This window comes from Microcaecilia unicolor, chromosome 8, assembly GCF_901765095.1.
Source record: "Microcaecilia unicolor chromosome 8, aMicUni1.1, whole genome shotgun sequence".
NCBI lineage: Eukaryota > Metazoa > Chordata > Amphibia > Gymnophiona > Siphonopidae > Microcaecilia > Microcaecilia unicolor.
Window position 1 is genome coordinate 34,007,147 of NC_044038.1, and position 21,346 is coordinate 34,028,492.

At 42.9% G+C, this 21,346-nt stretch overlaps 1 protein-coding gene across 1 annotated transcript in view; it reads left to right on the plus strand.

Annotated features, from left to right (window-relative positions):
* The window catches only part of SNX29 (sorting nexin 29), a 463,865-nt gene that overhangs the window by 65,312 nt on the left and 377,207 nt on the right, over positions 1–21,346 (plus strand). The window contains 2 exon segments of the mRNA XM_030211952.1: positions 2,080–2,173; positions 9,993–10,072. Of these exon segments, the coding sequence (XP_030067812.1) occupies positions 2,080–2,173; positions 9,993–10,072 (174 nt within the window).

A 21,346-nucleotide genomic window follows, 5' to 3' on the forward strand; every position in this document is an offset into this window, starting at 1 on the left:
TTTCCGCGCAGAATCCGTGAAAGGACAGACACCCTGCCGCTCAGCTGATCCCTCCCTCACCCACTCGCCCAACTCTCTGCCCACTGCCGCCTGGCCTACCTGTGCATTCCCTGGTGGTCGAGTGGCCTCTTCAGGGGCAGGAAAGAACTCCACTCTTTCCTGCCCGGCTGCCACCGCTGTCTTCCTTGTGCCATGCTTTTTCAAAATGACCACTGAGACTTCACGTGGTAATCTCATGAGACTACCGCTTGAAGTCTCGGTGGCCATTTGAAAAAGCACAGCGACAGTGGGGTATGAAAGAGTGGGGTTCTTTTCTGCCCCAAAGAGAACTCCCACTGTAGCTCCTACTCCTCCTACCTCATGTGAGTGTGGGGGTGTCTGGAGGGAGGGAGCGGCTGTAGGAAAAAAAAGGGATGCTGTGGATCAGAAGGGGTCTGTGTTAAAGAAAAAAATGCTATGGATGGGAGGGAGGGTTTGCAAAAAAAATTGGAACATTTTGTGTGCAGAATTTTACTTTTTTGGTGCAGAATTCTGGCAGGAGTATGGGGTGCTTGAAACCTAGGTACCTGTAGTTACACCAGCCATAGGCCTGATGTAACTGCAGTTGCCCAAATACTTAACAGTATTCTGTAAATGGCAGCACTGCCAATGCCCCTCCCATGCTGTGCCCATGTGAACACCCCCTTGCATTTACATGCTATGCTACTTAAGCATACCCTTATGGAATATTGCTTAGCCACTTTGCTGACACTTAAGTGTACACTTATCTGCAAAAGTGCTGGCATTCTGTACATTCACACCCACAATTGGCGCTTAACTGTGGGCATCCAGGTATAGAATTTCTTCCCTTGGCATAGACAAGGTGTTCTGGAACAGAGTTTGGGTGGAGTGTGGGCAGACGTGATTTTACATATACTTCTTAAAATACTCGTGATCAAGTGTATTGTACACATGTACATTTATTTTTTTGCTCTAAGGGCATAGGTTTCTAGTTTTATGCAGGTGATCCATCAAATGTTGTTTTACTAGTCTCTAGTTGCTTGGTGGATGTTTGTGAATGGTTGGTCCAAAATTAATACAGAACATAGTATGCACCCCACCCCCCCCCCCCCCCCCCCCCCCAATAAAATTACATACTGTATACTCCACTTGAACCCATCAAATGTAGTAACAGGCTAGTAACTTTAAAGAAAAAACATAGCCCACTTCTTCATGACATCAAACAACCCATTTAGAGACATTGCTCCCTCTGGACCTGGCAAGTGATCAATGGACTATGAAGAAGACTGATACTTTTTTTGAGCACGCTCATGTAGCGCAGAGACACACAAACGGCATATCCCTTTTTCATGCTCCATTGTTATGATGTCTCTATCTGTTAGCCAGCTCTTGATTTTGCTCACCTACTGATGTCTGTGAGCACAACAAGAGAATACATCAGGAAGCTGGCTGCAAGCATGCTATGGCTTAAGCACCTGAGGAAGGTGGTCCGATTCTAGATAGTAGCTAGGTGAGAACTGGCTTCTCTCCCAGGCAAGCTTGAGTATAGTTCTTGAAAACTAATCACAAGTGTATTAAACTAGTCTAAGAAAAAAGGTACAACGTACTCTGTTGATCTTTAATTTGTATGTATCCAGCTTTAATTTGTATGTATCCAGCTCACCTACTGATGTCTGTGAGCACAACAAGAGAATACATCAGGGAGCTGGCTGCAAGCATGCTATGGCTTAAGCACCTGAGGAAGGTGGTCCGATTCTAGATAGTAGCTAGGTGAGAACTGGCTTCTCTCCCAGGCAAGCTTGAGTATAGTTCTTGAAAACTAATCACAAGTGTATTAAACTAGTTTAAGAAAAAAGGTACAACGTACTCTGTTGATCTTTAATTTGTATGTATCCAGCTGGACTAAAATGGCTATCATACTACTTTATGTAAAATGATTTAAATATCTATATTTACCTTTTGGTCTTTCTGATCTCATGTGCTTTTGACATAATATCTATTGCTCTGTTTATAACTCAGATGAGCAAGAAATTAAGTGTAGTGCCTAGTTTTCAACTGTCCATTGATTTTATTCTTCAGATGCCACTTTGGATAATTTAGAGTATGAAAATGAGCATGAAAGTGGTGCCCTTGCAGTTCAACTGGCTCAGAAGGGGTCTGAACTTCAGGACAGGTAGGTAATAGGCCATTGTAGTGTAACAACGTAAAATGTAATATCAGATGAAGACTGCAAAGCCACTTAGTACTAGACTTTACAGAAGTGTACTACTGTATTAGGGTAGGCTAACGCCCTTAATACACATTTTTAATGAGTAGATCCCATTGCTTAAAATGGGATCCACGGTGAGTAATGTATGTTAACGCATGTTAGCGTGCAGTAGAGCCTTTATAATAAATCTAGCGCTTAGTCTGTCATTATCTTTGTCTGTTGCAATACCACAAATCTTTTGGCTTAATCCTGGATTCCCACCCATCAGTATTCCCACACATTCTTGAATTCTGTGAGCGTTTTATCCCTACCCCTTCCAGGAAAGCCATCTGTTTTTAGGGACCTCGTATATAGATCATGGATGCTTAATTCATATGAACTATCTTGTTCAGCAACCACCAATTATATAATAATGTATCTTAATTTTTCAATGTTGCAAGTATGTCAGCTTGCAGATCTTGATGACTTTCGGTGACATCCTAGAACAGGTGCTACAGTGCAGCACATGATCCTTGTCCAAACATTTGTACCAGGTCTGATGAAAGTCTATTATAGAAAATTTGAAGATAGATGAATAGGAAAAAAGGGGGTTCTTTCCTGGGAAGGCCTGTCAAAGACTGCAGTAAAAATACACTCTATTGACAAGGGACAGTGAAATAAAATTTGTGGCTGAAGTTGTTGGGAAACCACTCTAAGAGGGAGAGAAACAAACTCACAAGGCATCCTTTTGCCTAAAAATAGGAGAAATGGTTTGAAGGAAATGCAGTAAGGATTATAGTATTTAGAGGAGAACACATCCATTATGTTTGACAGAAAATGACAAACTTAAAGCTTGTTTTGTTGATATGGAAACTGCCGTGCAGAAGTCCTTCAAATTTTTTATAGAAAACTTTCTACGGGGAAGGGAAAGGATTTTGGGTTTAGCTCATGCTTTCTTTCAGTTGTAACTCAAGGCGAGTTACATTCAGGTACAGTATTTCCTGTCCCTGGAGGGATTACAATATGTTTGTACCTGAGGCAATGGAGGATTAAATGACTCATCCAAGGTCACTAGGAGACCCAGTAGGATTTGAACTGAGATCTCTGGTTCTCAGCCCATTTGTTAACCACATGTTGGTGCCATCAGATGACATCACAGTTCAGTGTAACCAGCGATTCCTCTTGCCTTTGCTACATTAAGCAACTTCTCCCTTCCTTCTCCACCAGTAAAGGAGCAGAAATCACTTATTCCTTGATGTTACAACCCCTACAGTGTGCTACTAGGGATTATATTGCCCTACCGAAATCAATGAAAATGGCTCAGGATCACCTCACTTTTAGGAAGTTGCTTAAGACCAGCTTATTTGAGCAAGCCTACCCCAAAGATCCTGTCCACCCTCATTAACCTCAGGACGCCGCCAGTATGGACTGACACTGCTATTATGGACTGACCCATTCATTTATCCTTACCTCTCTGCCCTGCTTACCCCCTTTCCATTTAATGTACCTTGTCTATTTTGTGTTCCAATGTTGTAAGCCAGGGGTGGGAAATTGAGCATGCCAGGGGTGGGAAATTGTGGGATATAAGCACTGTAAAATAAATAAATATATTGAAAATCTTCGTGAAGCTGTAGTACATTTCCAAGCAGTCATGTAAATTCTTTCAAGCAGCACTTAACCAATAAGGTACATAAGTAAATGCCATACTGGGAAAAGACCAAAGGTCCATCGAGCCCAGCATCCTGTCCCCGGCAGTGGCCAATCCAGGTCAAGGGCACCTGGCAAGCTACCCAAACGTACAAACATTTTATACAAGTTATTCCCAAAATTGTGGATTTTTCCCGTCCATTTAGTAGCGGTCTATGGACTTGTCTTTTAGAAAACCGTCCAACCCCTTTTTAAACTCTGCCAAGCTCTCTTGTGTTCAGACATTCAGTATTATAAAGTACAGGCTAAAGAGTAGACATTGAGATTGTTTGGGAGGAAATAGTCTTTGTTTTGTCTCTTCCAAGGCTTTGTAAAAGAGCTTTTCTATCAGATCAAGTTTTCATTTTCTATGTTGCCTAGAGCTCCTTAGGGAAGTAATATCATTAATAAATGCAAATAAATATGGCCTCACTAAAATAAGCATGCAGGACTGGCCTTAAGCAGGTGTGACAGGAGCTGTACTCCTAGGGGCCCTTCCTCTGCATGTCTTCCTGCCTCCAAACCCCTCCCCTACCTTAAAACAGCATTACTTCATAGAGGGTTCAGGGCAGGGCAGTGATTTGTATAGGCTGCTTCTAAGCCTGGAGCATGCTGTCTGCTGTGTTCCACCCTTGGGGAAACAGGAAGTTAAGTCAGAAGGGGGCCGGATACAGGGCCGTGCCGACACGGTAAGCGAGGTAACACCGCACCATGCTTACCTCGCCCTCTTCTCCCCAGATCCTTGTCCTTTTTTTTTTGTTTAAATTTACCTCTCTGGCGCGTGGCAGCGTAGCGTTAGTGAGGAGGCGGCACTCCCCCGCCCCGACGTGTCAGTCTCTTCCCTTCGCTCGGTTCTGCGGGACACTGAGCGAAGGGAAGAAGACACGTCGGGGCGGGGGAGCGCCGCCTCCTCACTAATGCTACGCTGCCACGCGCCGGAGAGGTAAATTTAAACAAAAAAAAAAAGGATCTGGGGAGAAGAGGGCGGGTAGTGTAGCGATCGTTTTCGGGGGGGGGGGGGGGGGGCGCCGGCGGGCCAACTGCAGGGGGGCGCCGGAGACCCTAGGCACGGCCCTGGCCGGATACAGCAGAGAGCAGGCTCTCCGGGCTTGGTGACAGACAGCCTATGTGGATCACGTACTTGTGGCTCTCTATGTTAAGGTGGGGGGAGAGGTCATGGACAGGGGGGACTTACTGGATGGCCAGGGGGCTCCTCAAACTGGTCCACACAAAGCTCTGCAGTTGGGAAGGCCGTCCCTAAAGGCATGTATTATTGCTCTGCTGTTTTTGCATGATTTAGTCAAACATGTTTGCTACTGTTGCTCTTTGAACATCTATTTATTTTGCACTGTGTGCATGTGTTTGTTGAACCTCTTGCAAATTTAACAGATTGAGAGATGTGATTTTTGTATTGGTGGGTGTTTAACAAGAAAATTCACATCACATGATCGAAGTCCTCGTGATTTATATATGAAGTCCCTATTAGCATTTCAGTATTTCAGTAATGTAATATTGTGGCTTTGCATTTTGTATTATACCGCAGATTTTTTTTCAAATTAGTTTTACTACCTTACTCACTTTCCATCCCTGCCTTGTGATATATTTTTGTTTTTTTATTGGTGGTATTTTCTTGTGTATCTTCCACCTTTCCTCCCATCTTCCAACCAAATATTGCGGTCCGTTGTTTTGAGACTTCCTTTTCACAGGAATAACTTTTTGTCACTTGTGTATTATTTATTGTTTTGAGACTTCCTTTTCACAGGAATAACTTTTTGTCACTTGTGTATTATTTATTATTTTGAGTTATTTAAATGCTTGTACCAGATTCCCCCTTTGCCTTTTCTGTTCCAGTATATAGGTGTTCGGGTCCTTGATTCTCATCTCATAAAGTGCAGTATGTGGTGCAGATTTTGCCCCATTTCTGGATTGCTTTCACTATGTTTATACTTTTCTGGAAATGCAGTCTTAATTGATAACATTTCTTATAAAATAGAAAATAATGAGATTGAAACAGGCTCTGGATATAATAGGGAAATGGGACTTGATATACCGCCTTTCTGAGTCTGACGTCCTGCACAGAAACAGAAGCCTGCAGGGCCGCGTTGCTGATCTGCAAGGGCAGGCTTCTACATGGAATGTTGCTAGTGGAATAGCAACATTAACCTTCCATGTAGAATCTCATATAGTAGCAGCAGAATCTCAAAGAGTAGCAACATTCCATCTAGAATCTCCAATAGTAGCAACATTCCACCTAGAATCTCCAATAGTAGCAACATTCCATGTAGAATCTCCAATAGGGAAAGGGAAATGGGACTTGATATACCACCTTTCTGAGGTTTTTGCAACTACATTCAAAGTGGTTTACATATATGCAGGTACTTATTTTGCACCAGGGACAATGAAGGGTTAAGTGACTTGCCCAGAGTCACAAGGAGCTGCAGTGGGAATCGAACTCAGTTCCCCAGGATCAAAGTCCACTGCACTAACCACTAGGCTACTCCTCCACTGGGCTATTGTTCAAAACATAAAGCTGTCTTTTTGCTCTACATAAAGTTGTTAGTACTCTAAAATATATACATGTGTTGCTACCAGATTACTTTTATTTCAAAATGAATGGGCTGTGTATGCATTGCCGCGTGGCAGCCACTAGTGTGGCTTAGTAAACAAAAACAAACCATTGAGCACAAACTATAAGTAACTGCTGGAACTTATTTCAATTCAGTTTAAAATAGTTGTTGCTTACCGGCTGCAGATATAAGATGCGATTGGGGGGGGGGATGTTGAGAGTTGTTGACCACCTGTTTGTTGTTGATGCAAAGCTGTTTTGGTTATTTTGGTCTCAATAAAAAATATATATTAAAACAAAAAGTTATTGTCAGTTGTTTTTAGGTGTGTGTAGTGCAGACCCTTTTTGTTAAGTTTCCCACATGGTTTGTAGGATTTCTTTTTTTTTAATTTTTTTTTTTTGGGGGGGGGGGCGGAGGGGGCGATGTTGTTAATAGTGCACAGTTTTCAGGCTAGAAATGACATGGTAGAGGGATTTGGGAAATGCCATTGAAATTTTCCGATTTTTCAAACAAATCTTCTTCCCTAGTTCTGTACTGTGCTATATGAGATTTGTAATACCAACAATTTTCTTAACATGTAGCAACTCATTTCACATCTCTTACGTGAAATTTTTAGTCATTTGGTTATTTTTCTAAACTACGCAACAACTTTATTATCTTTCCCTTGTAGCCAGATTAAGGGAGACAATTATAAAACTTTATGTGAGTTGTACTTCACCAAGCAGGCTGTTGGGTATATGGTAGATTATTATTTTGGAAATGTGAAGAGTTTGGATCAGTGGGATATATTTGGAAGTTGGTTAAGAAGGCAGTGGTGGAAATTTAAAGGAATCAAATTACCTCTTACTTTGATGTGTACGTTGCTGTAGATGTCTTTATGATAGATTGCCTCATGCTGTATGTTTTCATGTTTTTTTTTTTTGTTACATTTGTACCCCGCGCTTTCCCACTCATGGCAGGCTCAATGCGGCTTACATGGGGCAATGGAGGGTTACGTGACTTGCCCAGAGTCACAAGGAGCTGCCTGTGCCTGAAGTGGGAATCGAACTCAGTTCCTCAGTTCCCCAGGACCAAAGTCCACCACCCTAACCACTAGGCCACTCCTCCACTGTTGCTACTATTCGCAGTCGGCCCTTGCAGATCACCAATGTGGCCGCGCAGGCTTCTGCTTCTGTGAGTCTGACGTGCAGGACGTCAGACTCACAGAAACAGAAGCCTGCGCAGCCTTCTTCGTGGAATGTTGCTAGTGGAATAGCAACATTCCATGTAGAATCTCCAATAGTACCAACATTCCATGTAGAATCTCCAATAGTAGCAACAGAATCTCCAATAGTAGCAACATTCCATGTAGAATCTCCAATAGTATCTATTTTATTTTTGTTACATTTGTACCCTGCGCTTTCCCACTCATGGCAGGCTCAATGCGGCTTACATGGGGCAATGGAGGGTTAAGTGACTTGCCCAGAGTCACAAGGAGCTGCCTGTGCCTGAAGTGGGAATCGAACTCAGTTCCTCAGTTCCCCAGGACCAAAGTCCACCACCCTAACCACTAGGCCACTCCTCCACTGTTGCTACTATTCGCAGTCGGCCCTTGCAGATCACCAATGTGGCCGCGCAGGCTTCTGCTTCTGTGAGTCTGACGTCCTGCACGTACGTGCAGGACGTCAGACTCACAGAAACAGAAGCCTGCGCAGCCTTCTTCGTGGAATGTTGCTAGTGGAATAGCAACATTCCATGTAGAATCTCCAATAGTACCAACATTCCATGTAGAATCTCCAATAGTAGCAACAGAATCTCCAATAGTAGCAACATTCCATGTAGAATCTCCAATAGTATCTATTTTATTTTTGTTACATTTGTACCCCGCGCTTTCCCACTCATGGCAGGCTCAATGCGGCTTACATGGGGCAATGGAGGGTTAAGTGACTTGCCCAGAGTCACAAGGAGCTGCCTGTGCCTGAAGTGGGAATCGAACTCAGTTCCTCAGTTCCCCAGGACCAAAGTCTACCACCCTAACCACTAGGTCACTCCTCCACTCCACTTTTGAAGAAGTTGCAAGCAGGAGGAAAATAAGTTTGGGAGGGATAGCTTACTTAGCAAACACTCTACCATGTGAAGGCTGTTTCTCCATTCTGGGGAAGTGGTGAGTTAGAGTGGGTTAAACAGCAGTAGCTACAAAGCTTCTAACTGTAGTGAGAAGTAGTTGCCTGCTGATGATATCCTTGCTGTTATATTGTGGACATCAGGTGCACGTTTTGTTAGGTGTTATTCCTCTATCTTTTTCCTTATTTGTATAGTTTGTTTTTTAGAATTCAGAGATGGGGTTCGTAGATATTTGCCTCATCTGGCTGCGGAGTTATTGGTCTACTTCATGGTGCAAAGTGTAAGGTGGTTGTGGAGTACATTTTGAACATCTGTATTTTTCTTGATGTTGGCAGTGTTTTAATAAATTTCTATTGATAGAATGATATTTGTTTTGTAAATACGAGCAATGTTTATTTGCAAAATACATTGTGCCCTTTTTTTTGTAAAAGTATCATATTTTGCTTCATGGTCTGTACATACTGTTGATGTTCGGTTGACTAAGGAGGTTTGCGCCAGGGGCGTATCTGGAATCCGGCGGTAGGGGGGGCCAGAGCCAGAGAGGGGGGGCACATTTTTGCCTCCACCCCCTCCCCGCCGCCGCCTCTGCCTCTCTCCACCCCCTCCCCGCCGTCAACCCTCCCCCGCTGCTTACTTTTGCTGGCGGGGGGCCCCAACCCCCGCCAGCCGAGGTCCGACCCGCAATCTCCATATTTCGTCTTCCTCCGTGGCCACGTGCTGCGACGTCAGACGCCGAACTGGATTCAACGAATCAGCACTGCAGCGTTACTTCCTTGAAGCACATGGCCACGGAGGAAGACGAAATATGGAGATTGCGGGTCGGACCTCGGCTGGCGGGGGTTGGGGCCCCCCGCCAGCAAAAGTAAGCAGCGGGGGAGGGTTGTCGGCGGGGAGGGGGGCCAGGGCGAAATCTGCGGGGGCCCAGGCCCCTGTGGCCACACGCAGATACGCCCCTGGTTTGCGCACAATGGAAGTGAGGTTTTTTTGTATGTTTCACTGTGTCTTAATTGGTCATAGTCTTCACTGGAGCCATGACTAGATGGAAGTTCAGAGGAAAGAGGGAGAGAGGAAACCTGGCATGATTTATTTTCTGTGAAATGACTTTAGAAAAACAGCTGTTTTTCATTAACTTGTTAAAATCCAGTGTACTTGTAGCAAGTAAGAGGAATGACCTCTCTAAGGCAGAACAAGAAGTTTACTGCCAATTTAGTTTGCTTTGATTTTTCCTTTTTTTTAGCTAGAAGGTGTATGTGCGGTCATTTTTCTCTTTCAAATAAGAGTTCAAGCTGCCTCACAAAGTAGAGTACACTCAGTGGTTCTGTGTGCATAAATAGGCTGTTGTGTTAACACTTATTTTCCTGCTCTGCAGTGGTCAGTGATTTAGTCCACATTATTTACTTTCCATTTACTTTAAATTCTGATACACTTATGCCTTTTTTTTTACACAGTATGAAAGACAGTTCAGTCCAAAGGAATCCTTTAAGTATGCTGTTGCCTTCAGCCACTGTACCAGACTCAATGACGATTAGTAAGTACTCACAGATGCACTTAAGTTGCATAAATTTGTTTAAGTTTATTACGTGGCCCTTTTCTTTTCATTTCCCCTCATATCTCAACTTCTGAATAACAAAATCCCAGTAAAATCATGATAATATATAGGGGTTGATTTTCACATCATCTCCCTAGGTGCAATATCTGTAGGTACTTTTGTTCCTGGGAACTATATAAATTATCCACAGGTGCAAAAGAGCTGTGGACCTTGCACCTTCTTTTTGCTGTAGGCAAAAAAATATTTTATTTTGTGTGTTTACTTTTGTTTTCTTTAACGTAAGTTTTATTGTAATCCACTTAGGATTTTAGATGGTGTGAACTATACATTTTTAAAATAAATACCCAACCAAAAATGGTAGACAACCAGATACTAAGTGAAAACATCTTATAAAAAACAGAGGAAAAGGCCTCAGAAGTCTGGTATGCAAAACTTCATATAGCACCCTACAGGCAATTTTCTATCATTCGCCAAAAAACCTTTTCAAGCTACTTTTTATCACTTTTAATGCATTTTCTTCTTAACAAATGCAATGCCAGGATGCCACCATGTGGAACTAATGCATCATTTCTTCATTTTACACTCCCTTTACTGTAATTCCCCATATTCTCATACTCCAAATCTGGATTTCATTCTGATCTAATACCTTTGCCAATATTTCTCCCTGGTTCTTGAAAATCTGATCCTCGATGCTTTAAAAAACAGCAGAAATCATGGAGAATTAAAAATCTGTTAAGACCTGGAAAACTTGGCAAAATCCTGCTCTGAATAATGAGGGGCCCATATTCAGTGTGATTTCTGTGGGTAGGAGAGGCTCCTGCACATTTAAACAATGATGAGTGAGCCAGGAGTCAATTAAGCACCACTTAGACAGACGGTACCGCTGAATATTAGCTGTGACCACTGCTGTGGTGTGCCTTGACAATTTTTGTGCCTTGTAAATGTGCTACGAGATGAAAAAGGTTGAAAATCATTGATGTAGTTCTATAGTTGGTTGTGTTGAAAATGTGCAATCGGATAATTTACTGCAGGTGTCGATGTGCTAAATCTCCTACAATCTGACAGAGTGCTTTTGTTAACTCCCTTCTGTTGAGCAGTTTCCTTTTCTCCATTTCCTTTTATCTGAAAGTATCTAATAAACGGGTCTAACTCTCCATTTCTGTTTGTTACTCTGTAATAGGGTGCCAAATTGCTCCCCTTCCATAATCATTCACATTGTTTTTATTCCCCACTCTGGAAGTTTGGGAGGATCAGTGTTTTTCCAGTGAACTGCTATGGACAGTCTCGCCTCTAACATGTGACCACCTAGGTCCTTCATATTGAGAATCAGTATGTTTTTATTTTAATATCACAGTTCAGTAGCATCAAGAAATTACTTCTGGCTACTATAAATCTTGTAATTTGCCTAATGATATCTGTTATTTTTTTTTTCAAAATAGAACCTAGGGCAAAAGAATCTCTCCCAAACTGGAAAGATAACAACAAAATCTAATTGGAAGAAAAATCTGTGATATAAAGACAATAACTTTGTACTTACATTTACAAATTAGTAATTTTAAATTTTTTAAAAAAATCTTTAGAGGACATCAGCACAATGCTAGCAAGGTCACAAGGCCTCTTATAGGAAAAAGCCTATTTCAGAACCCCACTTTTGATATATAATCATTTTGTCCCCTGTGTAAATAGGTTGAAAACCCTTCACCTGATATTTCATACCAAAAGTGTCACAAAACTTGAATCCAAAGTAAATATATAAAAGTAGCAATCACGTATCTAGTTGATTTGCAGCGCTAGAACAGGTCATATAGTCAAACACCCGAAGCCCACATTCAAAATTGTGTTTCAGCAATATAGAATGTCTGCTTCCAGGGGTTTAAGTATTTCACAACTGGATTGCCACATAGTATAAAATTTGTTTGGTAATCATGCCCTCAGTGAATGGAACCAAGTTGAGTGAGGACATGATTGTACATTTTTCCCTTTGATAAATTTAGATTTGTGCATCGTCTTTTCCTATAAACAGTAGTTCCCTTCTCACACTTTTACTCAACCCCTTAAGTCTGAAGTCCATTCACTGTCCCCAAGGGCAAGTTCATAGCCATTCAACATTGAGCAACTTCTCAAAAGGAATTTAAACCTTAAGGAAACAGTTCAGGAAGAAGTGTTGCTGATTAGCCATCAGTCATTTCTGATCGTTGATGGCGAATGGTTCTAGTTGATAAGATTGTGGCTCCAAAACTGCATATGATGATTCAGCCTTCAAGAAGCCCTGCTGATCTTAACAAAGCTAACTTTGACAGCTTCAGGCTTCCTCAGTCAAATGGTCACAGTGTCAGCTCATGATTATCCTCTTGAGTAGGCTGCCCACTTTAGGACGGGGCATAGCTCAGAGACAAATCATATGATGGACTTATCCTCAAAGTTTATAAAGGATAAGAAGAAAAATTAAGCATCTGGCCAAAAGTTTTAATCGGTAAGTTTGGACTGTGTAATAAGATTCTACAGTTCTAAGTTGACAGTAAAGCTGCTTCATGAAGTTTTCACTGAGAAATGCAACAGTCTACTGAGATTTATCATGTACCTTTTTCCTCACTGTTGTTGTGTGCATAACAGTCGATGATCTTCTGTACCATATATGTAAACCACTTGATTGTACCACAGAAAGATGGTATATCAAATCCATCACCCTTTGTCCTCTTCATTTTCCTGTTGTAAGTCTGCTGTCTGGGTGCCCCTAGTTTTGGTTTTTCTGTGTTTTGAGAAAAAGGTGGGTCGTTGGGAAAGTGCAGCACTAAGAATTGTTCAGCTTTTTTAACCTCTGAAATTATGATAGTCTCTCCCTTTCAATTTACTCTTAATCTCACTAGATAACATTTGCATTCCATGCTTTTAAAGGTGCTTCTTGATCGTTTTATTTTATGGTCATTACCTGCTCTTTGTCCGCTATGTAGTTTTTCCATAACCTTATGCAACTTTGCTCATGCACCAGCTGAGTCCACAACCTTGTGCAACTTTGCTCATGCATCAGCTAAGTCCACCTGGACTTTACAAGCTGTGCACTAAGATTAATGTTATAATCTTTTCTAATATTGAGAACTACGTTTAGTTCAAATATTTGTTGAGAAATGGGTTTGTTGGGGAGAAGATGTGGGTTGATGCCCAAGAATCGGATCCCAAGGCATTGAGCCATTGTCTGCTGCCTACCTGATTTCACTAATTTAGAAAGTGAGATGGGGGTGTGTCTTTGTTTTTTAGAGTCAATTTAAGGCAGCATAACTTCCTGCAATAGTCATCGTGGCTGATTATGTAGTGATTGGGAGGTCTTTAGTAATTAGGCTCAGTGTTGTAGTGAGAGCTCAGCTCATCTTCCCCTGTCAGTGTCTATCACATGATCTTCCTGATGCAATCATTTTGACAAAACACGGCCATTTTAGGCTTTCACTTTGTTTCACTCAATGACTGGATAGTATGCTTATACTTATGATGTGTATACTTGTGCATTTTAATTTAGGGGCTATTTTAGTAAGCTATGTTAGGAGCTAATGTTTGCCTAATGCAGCAAAAATTGGACTACTGTGGGATGCACTATAGTGTCACGTGGTAGTTTTGAAAGTACATAAGTGTTGCCCTACTGAGACAGACCGAAGGTCCATCAAGCCCAGCATCCTGTTTCTAGCACTGGCCAATCCAGGTTACAAGTACCTGGCAAGATCCCAAAACAGTACAGTACATTTTATGCTGCTTATCCTAGAAGTAAGCACTGGATTTTTCCCAAGTCCATTTTAATAATGTCTTATGGACTTTTAGGAAGCTGGCCAAACCTTTTTTTTAAAGCCCGCTAAGCTAACTGCTTTTACTACATTCTCTGGCAACAAATTCCAGAGTTTAATTACATGCTGAGTGAAGAAATATTTTCTCCAATTCATTTTGAAGTTTACTACTTTGTAGCTTCATTGCATGCCCCCTAGTCCTAGTATTTTTGGAAAGAGTAAACAAGCGATTTATGTGTACCCGTTCCACTCCACTCATTATTTTATAGACCTCTATCATATCTCTCCTCAGCCGTTTTTTCTCCAAGCTGAAGAGCCCTAGCTGCTTTAGCTTTTCCTCATAGGGAAGTCATCCCATCCCCTTTATCATTTTTGTCACCTTTCTATGTACCTTTTCTAATTCCACTATATCTTTTTTGAGATGCGGTGACCAGAATTGCCCACAGTATTCGAGGTCCAGTTGTACCATGGAGTGATACAAAGGCATTATAATATCCTCATTTTTGTTTTCCTTTCCTTCCTAATAATTCATAACATTCTATTTGCTTTCTTAGCTGCTACTGCACACTGAGTCGAGGGTTTCAACGTATCATCAACAATGATGCCTAGATCCCTTTCCTGGTCGGTGACTCTTAATGTATAACCTTATATTACGTAGCTATAATTGGGGTTTTTCTTTCCCATATGCATCACTTTTCACTTGCTCACATTAAATGTAATGTGCCATTTGGATTCCTATTCTCCCAGTCTTGGAATTTTTCATAATCTTCTTGCGATTTAACAACTTTGAATAACTTTGTATCGTCAGCAAATTTAATTACCTCACTAGTTATTCCCATCTGTAGATCATTTATAAATATGTTAAAAAACAGCGGTCCCAGCACAGACCCCACTATCTACCCTGCTCCTTTGAGAATACTGACCATTTAACTCTGTTTTCTATCTTTTAACCAGTTTTTAATTCACAATAGAACAATACTTCTTATCCCATGATTCTCCAATTTCTGCTGGAGTCTTTCATGAGGTACTTTGTCAAATGCCTTTTGAAAATTCAGATACACAATATTGATTGGCTCACCTTTATCCACATGTTTGATCACCCCTTCAGAGAAATGTAATAGATTGCTGAAGCAAGATTTCCCTTCACTAAATCCACGTTGGCTTTGTCTCATTAATCCATGTTTTTGAATATGCTCTGTAATTTTGTTCTTTATAATAGTCTGTACCGTTTTGCCCGGCATAGACCTCATGCTCACTGGTCTATAGTTTCCTGGATCACCTCTGAAACCTTTTAGAAAAATAGGCATTACATTGCCCCCCCTCCTCCAATCTTGCGGTACCATGCTTGATTTTAAAGATTTAATTACATATTAAGTATTTCTGCAAGTTCATTTTTTAATTCTATCAGTACTCTGGGATAATTACCATCTGGTCCAGACGATTTGCTATTAACTTCACATTAAATAATTTTTTTGTACTTTTGTTTAAGGGGGCGTGTCAGGGGCAGAAAGTGGGCATTCCCCTGCTAACCATTTAGCACATTTACATTACAACGTGCTAACTGGTTAGTGCACATACACCGCAGGAACCCTTATTGCTTACAAAATAGGTGTTGGTAAGTGCTCCTGTGGTAATTTAAAAAATTGACCATGCGATAACGGGAACATTAGGGCATGCATGTTATGTTTAAATATATTTATTGGTGCAATGAGAAACAAACACAATACTGCCCTTGGAGGGATACTCCATACACCACTAAAGTCTTTTCATGATGATCGAATACAATACAGTGCAAATACATTTTAATTTCCCCCCCCCCCCCAGACTCCTCCACTCTATGTCACACTTAAGAATTCAAAATTCTACTACGCGCTACTGCAGTCAATGAGTCCCAGAAAGGGGACCAAACTTGGCAAAGTCTATCTCCTTGTGGCGAGGATAGGTCTTCTATTCCCCTACGCTCCAGTGCGCAGAGGTGTATCATATTAGATCGCCAGTGTTGCAGTGTAGGCGGGTCACCGGTTATCCACTGTTGAAGAATCGATTTCTTTCCAACCAAGACTGTTTTTTTCAAGAAGCATTTAAGGCCCCGAGGAGCAAATGGTGACACTCTGAACACCTCAAATAGTTGAGATGGAGTTGGTTTCCAAACTACCCCCCAGAGCCCAGACACATGCTGACTAACTTGGCGCCAAAACCCAAGGATCCTCGGACACCTCCAAAACATATGTCCTAGGTCAGCTGGGGATTGAGCGCACTTCTTGCATCTATCCTCCGTCCCCATTGTTGCCCTATATGCTCTATGGGGTGAAATATACATCCTCATCACAAATTTATAATGTGTTTCTTGCAACGTCACATTCTCCATCAGCCTTTGGGTTCCCAAAAGACAAACCTTTACCGTTTCCATCTGGAGGTTCATCGCTAGCTCCTTATTCCAGCAATTGGTCAATTTACCATATTCCACCTCTCCCAAATGTTCCCGCAATGAAGCATGATAGTATTTGAGTGGGACCCTTAATTGTGCATCTAACCCCAATATGGTAACTAATTGTTCCCACACCTGCGTTGTCATAGTGGAAGCCGGCAAGGATCTCGGATAGTGACGTAGCTGGAACATAGAAAAGAAATTGAGTCCCTTAACCCCATACTCCAACTGCAGTTCCTCAGAAGATTTCAGAGTGCCCTCCGCATTATATAACTGATATAGATATTGTAAATTTTTAGTGCCCCACCTGGCAAACTCCTCTGAACTGGTACCCGGCATGAAGTCTCTGTTACCCTGGATTGGCAGTAGCGGAGAGGACTCTGCGGACAAACCGTAAAACCTACAGACCCACCTCCAAGCTTTCCTCAGAGGCATAAGTATTGGTGCAAAAGCCGGCGGTGTCCGAAGTCTCCCCGGCGCCGCATGCAACCAGGCACTAAAGTGCTCCGGGGCAAACAGCTTCGTCTCAGCCCCAGTACATGAAAAGTAGGATGATCCCAGGAACCAATCCGTGAGATGGCGCATGTTACTGGCAATTGAAAAGAGTCTGATACTCAGCAGCCCCAGCTCCCCCCCCCCCCCTGTTCTTGGTAAAAAGAGCTGAGCCGCTCGCATACGTGATTTCTTAACCTGCCATATAAACTTCGCTACCAACCGTGTTACCCACTGGTCATCCTTTTGCGACAGACACAACGGCACCATTTGTAGCACGTAGGTCCACTTAGGCACCAATATCATGTTATATAGTGCAATTCTACCCATGAGGGACAACGGAAGCGAGTGCCAGCCCTGCAGTGTGTGCCGTGTGCTATGCCGAAGCGGTTCAACATTCACATTATACAAATCAGATAAATCCGCAGGGATTAGTACTCCCAGATATTTTAAGGGCCCCTTAGACCAGGTAAGGGGAAATTCTCCCTCCCATGTCTCTCTAATCGAGCTCTGCACTGGGAATGCCACTGTATGCCCCTACCTCTACCCAATGCTATCCCCGCTGAAGGCGCTGACCGATCTAATTGCCCGTCCATCACCTGGTTGAAATCACCCGCTAAGAGCCAGGGGGCAGTTGTGTATTGAAGACCCAAGTGAATTATGTGCTGAAAAAATGTAGGATCGTGTACATTTGGGCCATAAATATTAAGCAAGAATACTTCTTGTCCCATTATGTTCAAGTGTATAAGGATATACCTCCCCTGTGCATCCCGGGCTACAACTCGGGCCTTGCATTGTAGGGATTTGTGGATCAGGATTGCCACGCCCCCTCTTCAGCCTTTTGCTGGTGAGAAAAAACATTCCCCCACCCACCTTTGCTTGAGCTTTTGACAATTTTGTCTCCTGTAAACATGCTATGGAAGCTTTGTGACGTTGCAAGGCATTTAAAATTTTTGTTCTTTTTATTGGCGATCCAATCCCAGCCACATTCCACGATATTAATCTAGCAGAATGCATCTAACCCGGATCCCAGGACTCCCTCTCTGCTCTTTTTAAATGCAGTAATGTTTTTAAGGCCCCTGGGTGCCCAGCCCCCACCCCGGAACCTTCCCCTCCTATCCATTCCACATAGTGCGTAGTTTTCCCTTCACCCAAGTTCAAATTCCTGTGCGACATTCCCATCATCCTTGTTCCCCAAAGAGACCCCTCTTTATCGACCCACCCTCCCTCCCCCCTACTTTCTCTCCCCCTTCATTAACCCACAACTGTAGAACTCCCATGACACCTGAGTCACAACATGCTGTGATCCCCACCCCACCCCCACCCTTCAACCGCACTTTTTAACCAAGTGAAATTTCTTGAACACAAACTTGCAAAACATTGCATACTTGCCCCTGCATTCTGCAATTACATAATAGCTTACATGTCCGACTGACCCACCAGACCAGTGTTCTCTTTCAAGTAGATGTCCCAGTTGGGTTCAGTTCTCTATTAATAAACTGCATGGCTGCTTGGTCTGATACAAAAGGGATCCATTTCCCCTCATGTTGGATCTTTAGAGTAGCTGGATACAGCAACATGAAGCGCTGATTTCTTTCCACTAGTGAGGTGCAGACTGAATGAAACTTCCGTCTCCTCTCTTGTAAGCTAGTTGAATAATCCTGAAAGATTCTTATTTGTGCTCCAGCATATGTCAGGGATTCCCTTTTCAAGCGATAGCCCCTAAGAATCTCTTCTTTATGAATATAGTTCAGTACTTTTATGATGACAACTCTGGGGCGCTGATTATTCTGATGTTGTCTCCCGATCCTGTGCGCTCTCTCTAAACAAAGCGGCCCACGACTGTCCGACAAGGCAAATTCTTTCATGAGCCATTCCTCCAGAACTGTGCTCAAGTTTTTCTCCGGGATAGTTTCTGGCAATCCCACTAACCGGAGATTACTCCGTCTAGCCCGATTTTCTAACTCATCCAGTTTCTCCGCCTGCTGGTGTAGCTTGTCTTTAAGGCTCTTCATCTCCGGGTCACACTGCTGCCATGCGTCCTCCAGTGCGGACACCCTCGTTTCCACCTCCGTTGCGCGGCTCACTAGCGTTGCCATCAGCCCATCCACCTTTCCCAGGCGGTCATTCAGCGATGTAAACCTGGGTTCCAGCGCCGTTTCCACCGCCGCTACCAGCTGCGACAATTGGCGGGTTGAAAACTCCGCTTCGCTTCTCGGCATTCCGGGCGCCATCTTGGATTCGCCGCTAGTGCCAGCCATTTTGTCTTTCTCTGGCTTTGCGCTCTTTCTTGTTGTTCCCGGCGACATGGACACTAAATATTGGCCAATGCACTCCCAGCCAGCCGTAATGAACCAGGTCAGTCGGTTTCGGGGCTATTTGCAGGCAATATCGGGCGGGAATCGGGCAGGGATCGCGGAGCAGTGCAAAAACGTGGCTACTGCTCCTTCAGCATCACGTGACCTCCAGGGCATGCATGTTAATCAAATATAAGAAGTCACACAAATAATCTATATTGTCTACTGTATTCAATTGCAAATACGAAATAATATATTGTACATTTTCTATTTGGTTCCCGTATCATTCATCGGTCCTAGAACAACTCATATTTTTTTTTATATGAAAAGTGCTCAATGTGTAAATTTGTGCAAAAGAATTCAGCTATGCATATGTCCAGAAATTTGGTTTCAGTCAAATAAATTACCCACCCCTTTTACAAAGCCGCGCTAGTGGCTGCTGGTGCGGTAATGCCGACACAACCCAATCAAAATGAATGGGCTATGTTGGCATTGCTGCGTGGCAGCCTCTAGCACGGCTTTATAAAAGGGGGGGGGGGGGTAAATTTGTTATTTTCAAAACCAAACACTCATGTGCTGGCATAAATCCCAAAGGGGCCTGTTTCACCTCCATGTTAGGCTTCCTCAGGAGTTGCTTTATACATCTGCATAGTGATCCACATAACCTTATAACATCATAAAAATATATCAAGAAGTTGTATGCTGAATTTGAAAAATAGTGCAAGAGAAACAATATTGACTTACATAGCTGATTTCTTTTGCACAGACTTACATATAGAGTACTTTTCACATAACAAAAAATTGGGGTTTTTCCTAGCACCATTGAATGATCTGGGAACGAAATAGAAAAGCAAATAGCTTTCTGTGGTTACTGAGGTCCTTTTCCCATAATGTACTGTATATTATTTTGCATGCGTAATTGAACTCAGCAGACTATATAGATTATTTGTGTGGCTTCTTATATTTGATTATTGTGGGTGAATCCAGATGAACCAATTGTCTCTTCACTTTCTGATAGGTAAAATAGAATATGGGGTTTTTTATGACCACAGTAAAAAAGATCTTAGAGTGTGGGAGAGACCCTCGTAAAGTGTGCTAAGGCCTATTTTTACCGTAGGTTAGTAATAAAACCCCTTAATAAACTAGTGAGCATTTTATTTATTCATCTTAATTTTGGGTTTTATGATGGTGGTATAGTTATCTGTTTAGTAACTTAGGGCCCCTTTTACCAATCTGCGGCAAAAGGGGCCCTGTGCTGGGGGGCTGTTCAGAGAGAGAGAGAGAGAGAGAGAGAGACAGATGCTGAGTGTGTGTGGGGGGGGGGGGGGGGGGGGAAGGGGCAGAGAAAGAGAGAGGATGAGGTACTGCCAATGAGGTGTTTTGAGGGGTACTAGACTGGGTGGACCTGAGGCAAGAATGGGTGGGCCTGTGCCCACCCATAGCTACGCCACTGTTTCACACGTGCTGAGGACCCTTTTATCGCGGTGGTTAAAAGGGAAGTCTGTCCTGCAGGAAATGGCTGTGCAGTAAGTGTAAAGCACTTGCCGCTCTGCCATTTCAGGGGGGGGGGGGGGAGCCCTTACCACCACCACCACCACCACCACCCATTGAGGTGGAAGTAAGGGCTCCCGCTCTAACCTGGCGCTACAAAAGTAAATATATTTTTGTAGCGCCAGATATGACGGCACAATGGGTAGGAAGTACCACCGGGCTGCTGCGGTAGCCCGGCGGTACTTCCTGTTTAGCGAGCGGTAAGCCCGCATTGGGCTTACTGCCGCTTAGTAAAAGGGGCTTCTATTTCTTAATTTGAGTTGGCCACATTAAACCTTCTCTGTAGTTGGGCTAGGTCTACAGCAGTGTAGATGGGCTGGAGTGTAAATTTTAAGGGGTTTCGACGTTAGCTTCAGAACTTAGTACAAGAGCAGTGCTGGGCAGGCTTCTACAGTCTGTGCCCTGAGAATGGCAAGGACAAATCAAACTCGTGTATAAAGTATCACATACCTTGTAAAATTAGTTTATCTTACTACTACTACTACTTGACATTTCTAAAGCGCTACTAGGGTTATGCAGCGCTGTACAATTTCAACATAGAAGGACAGTCCCTGCTCAAAGGAGCTTAAAGGACAAATGTACAGTCAGTCAAATAGGGGCAGTCTAGATTTCCTGAAAGGTATAAAGGTTAGATGCCGAAAGCAACATTGAAGAGGTGGGCTTTGAGCAAGGATTTGAAGATGGGTAGGGAGGGGGCTTGGCGTAAGGGCTCAGG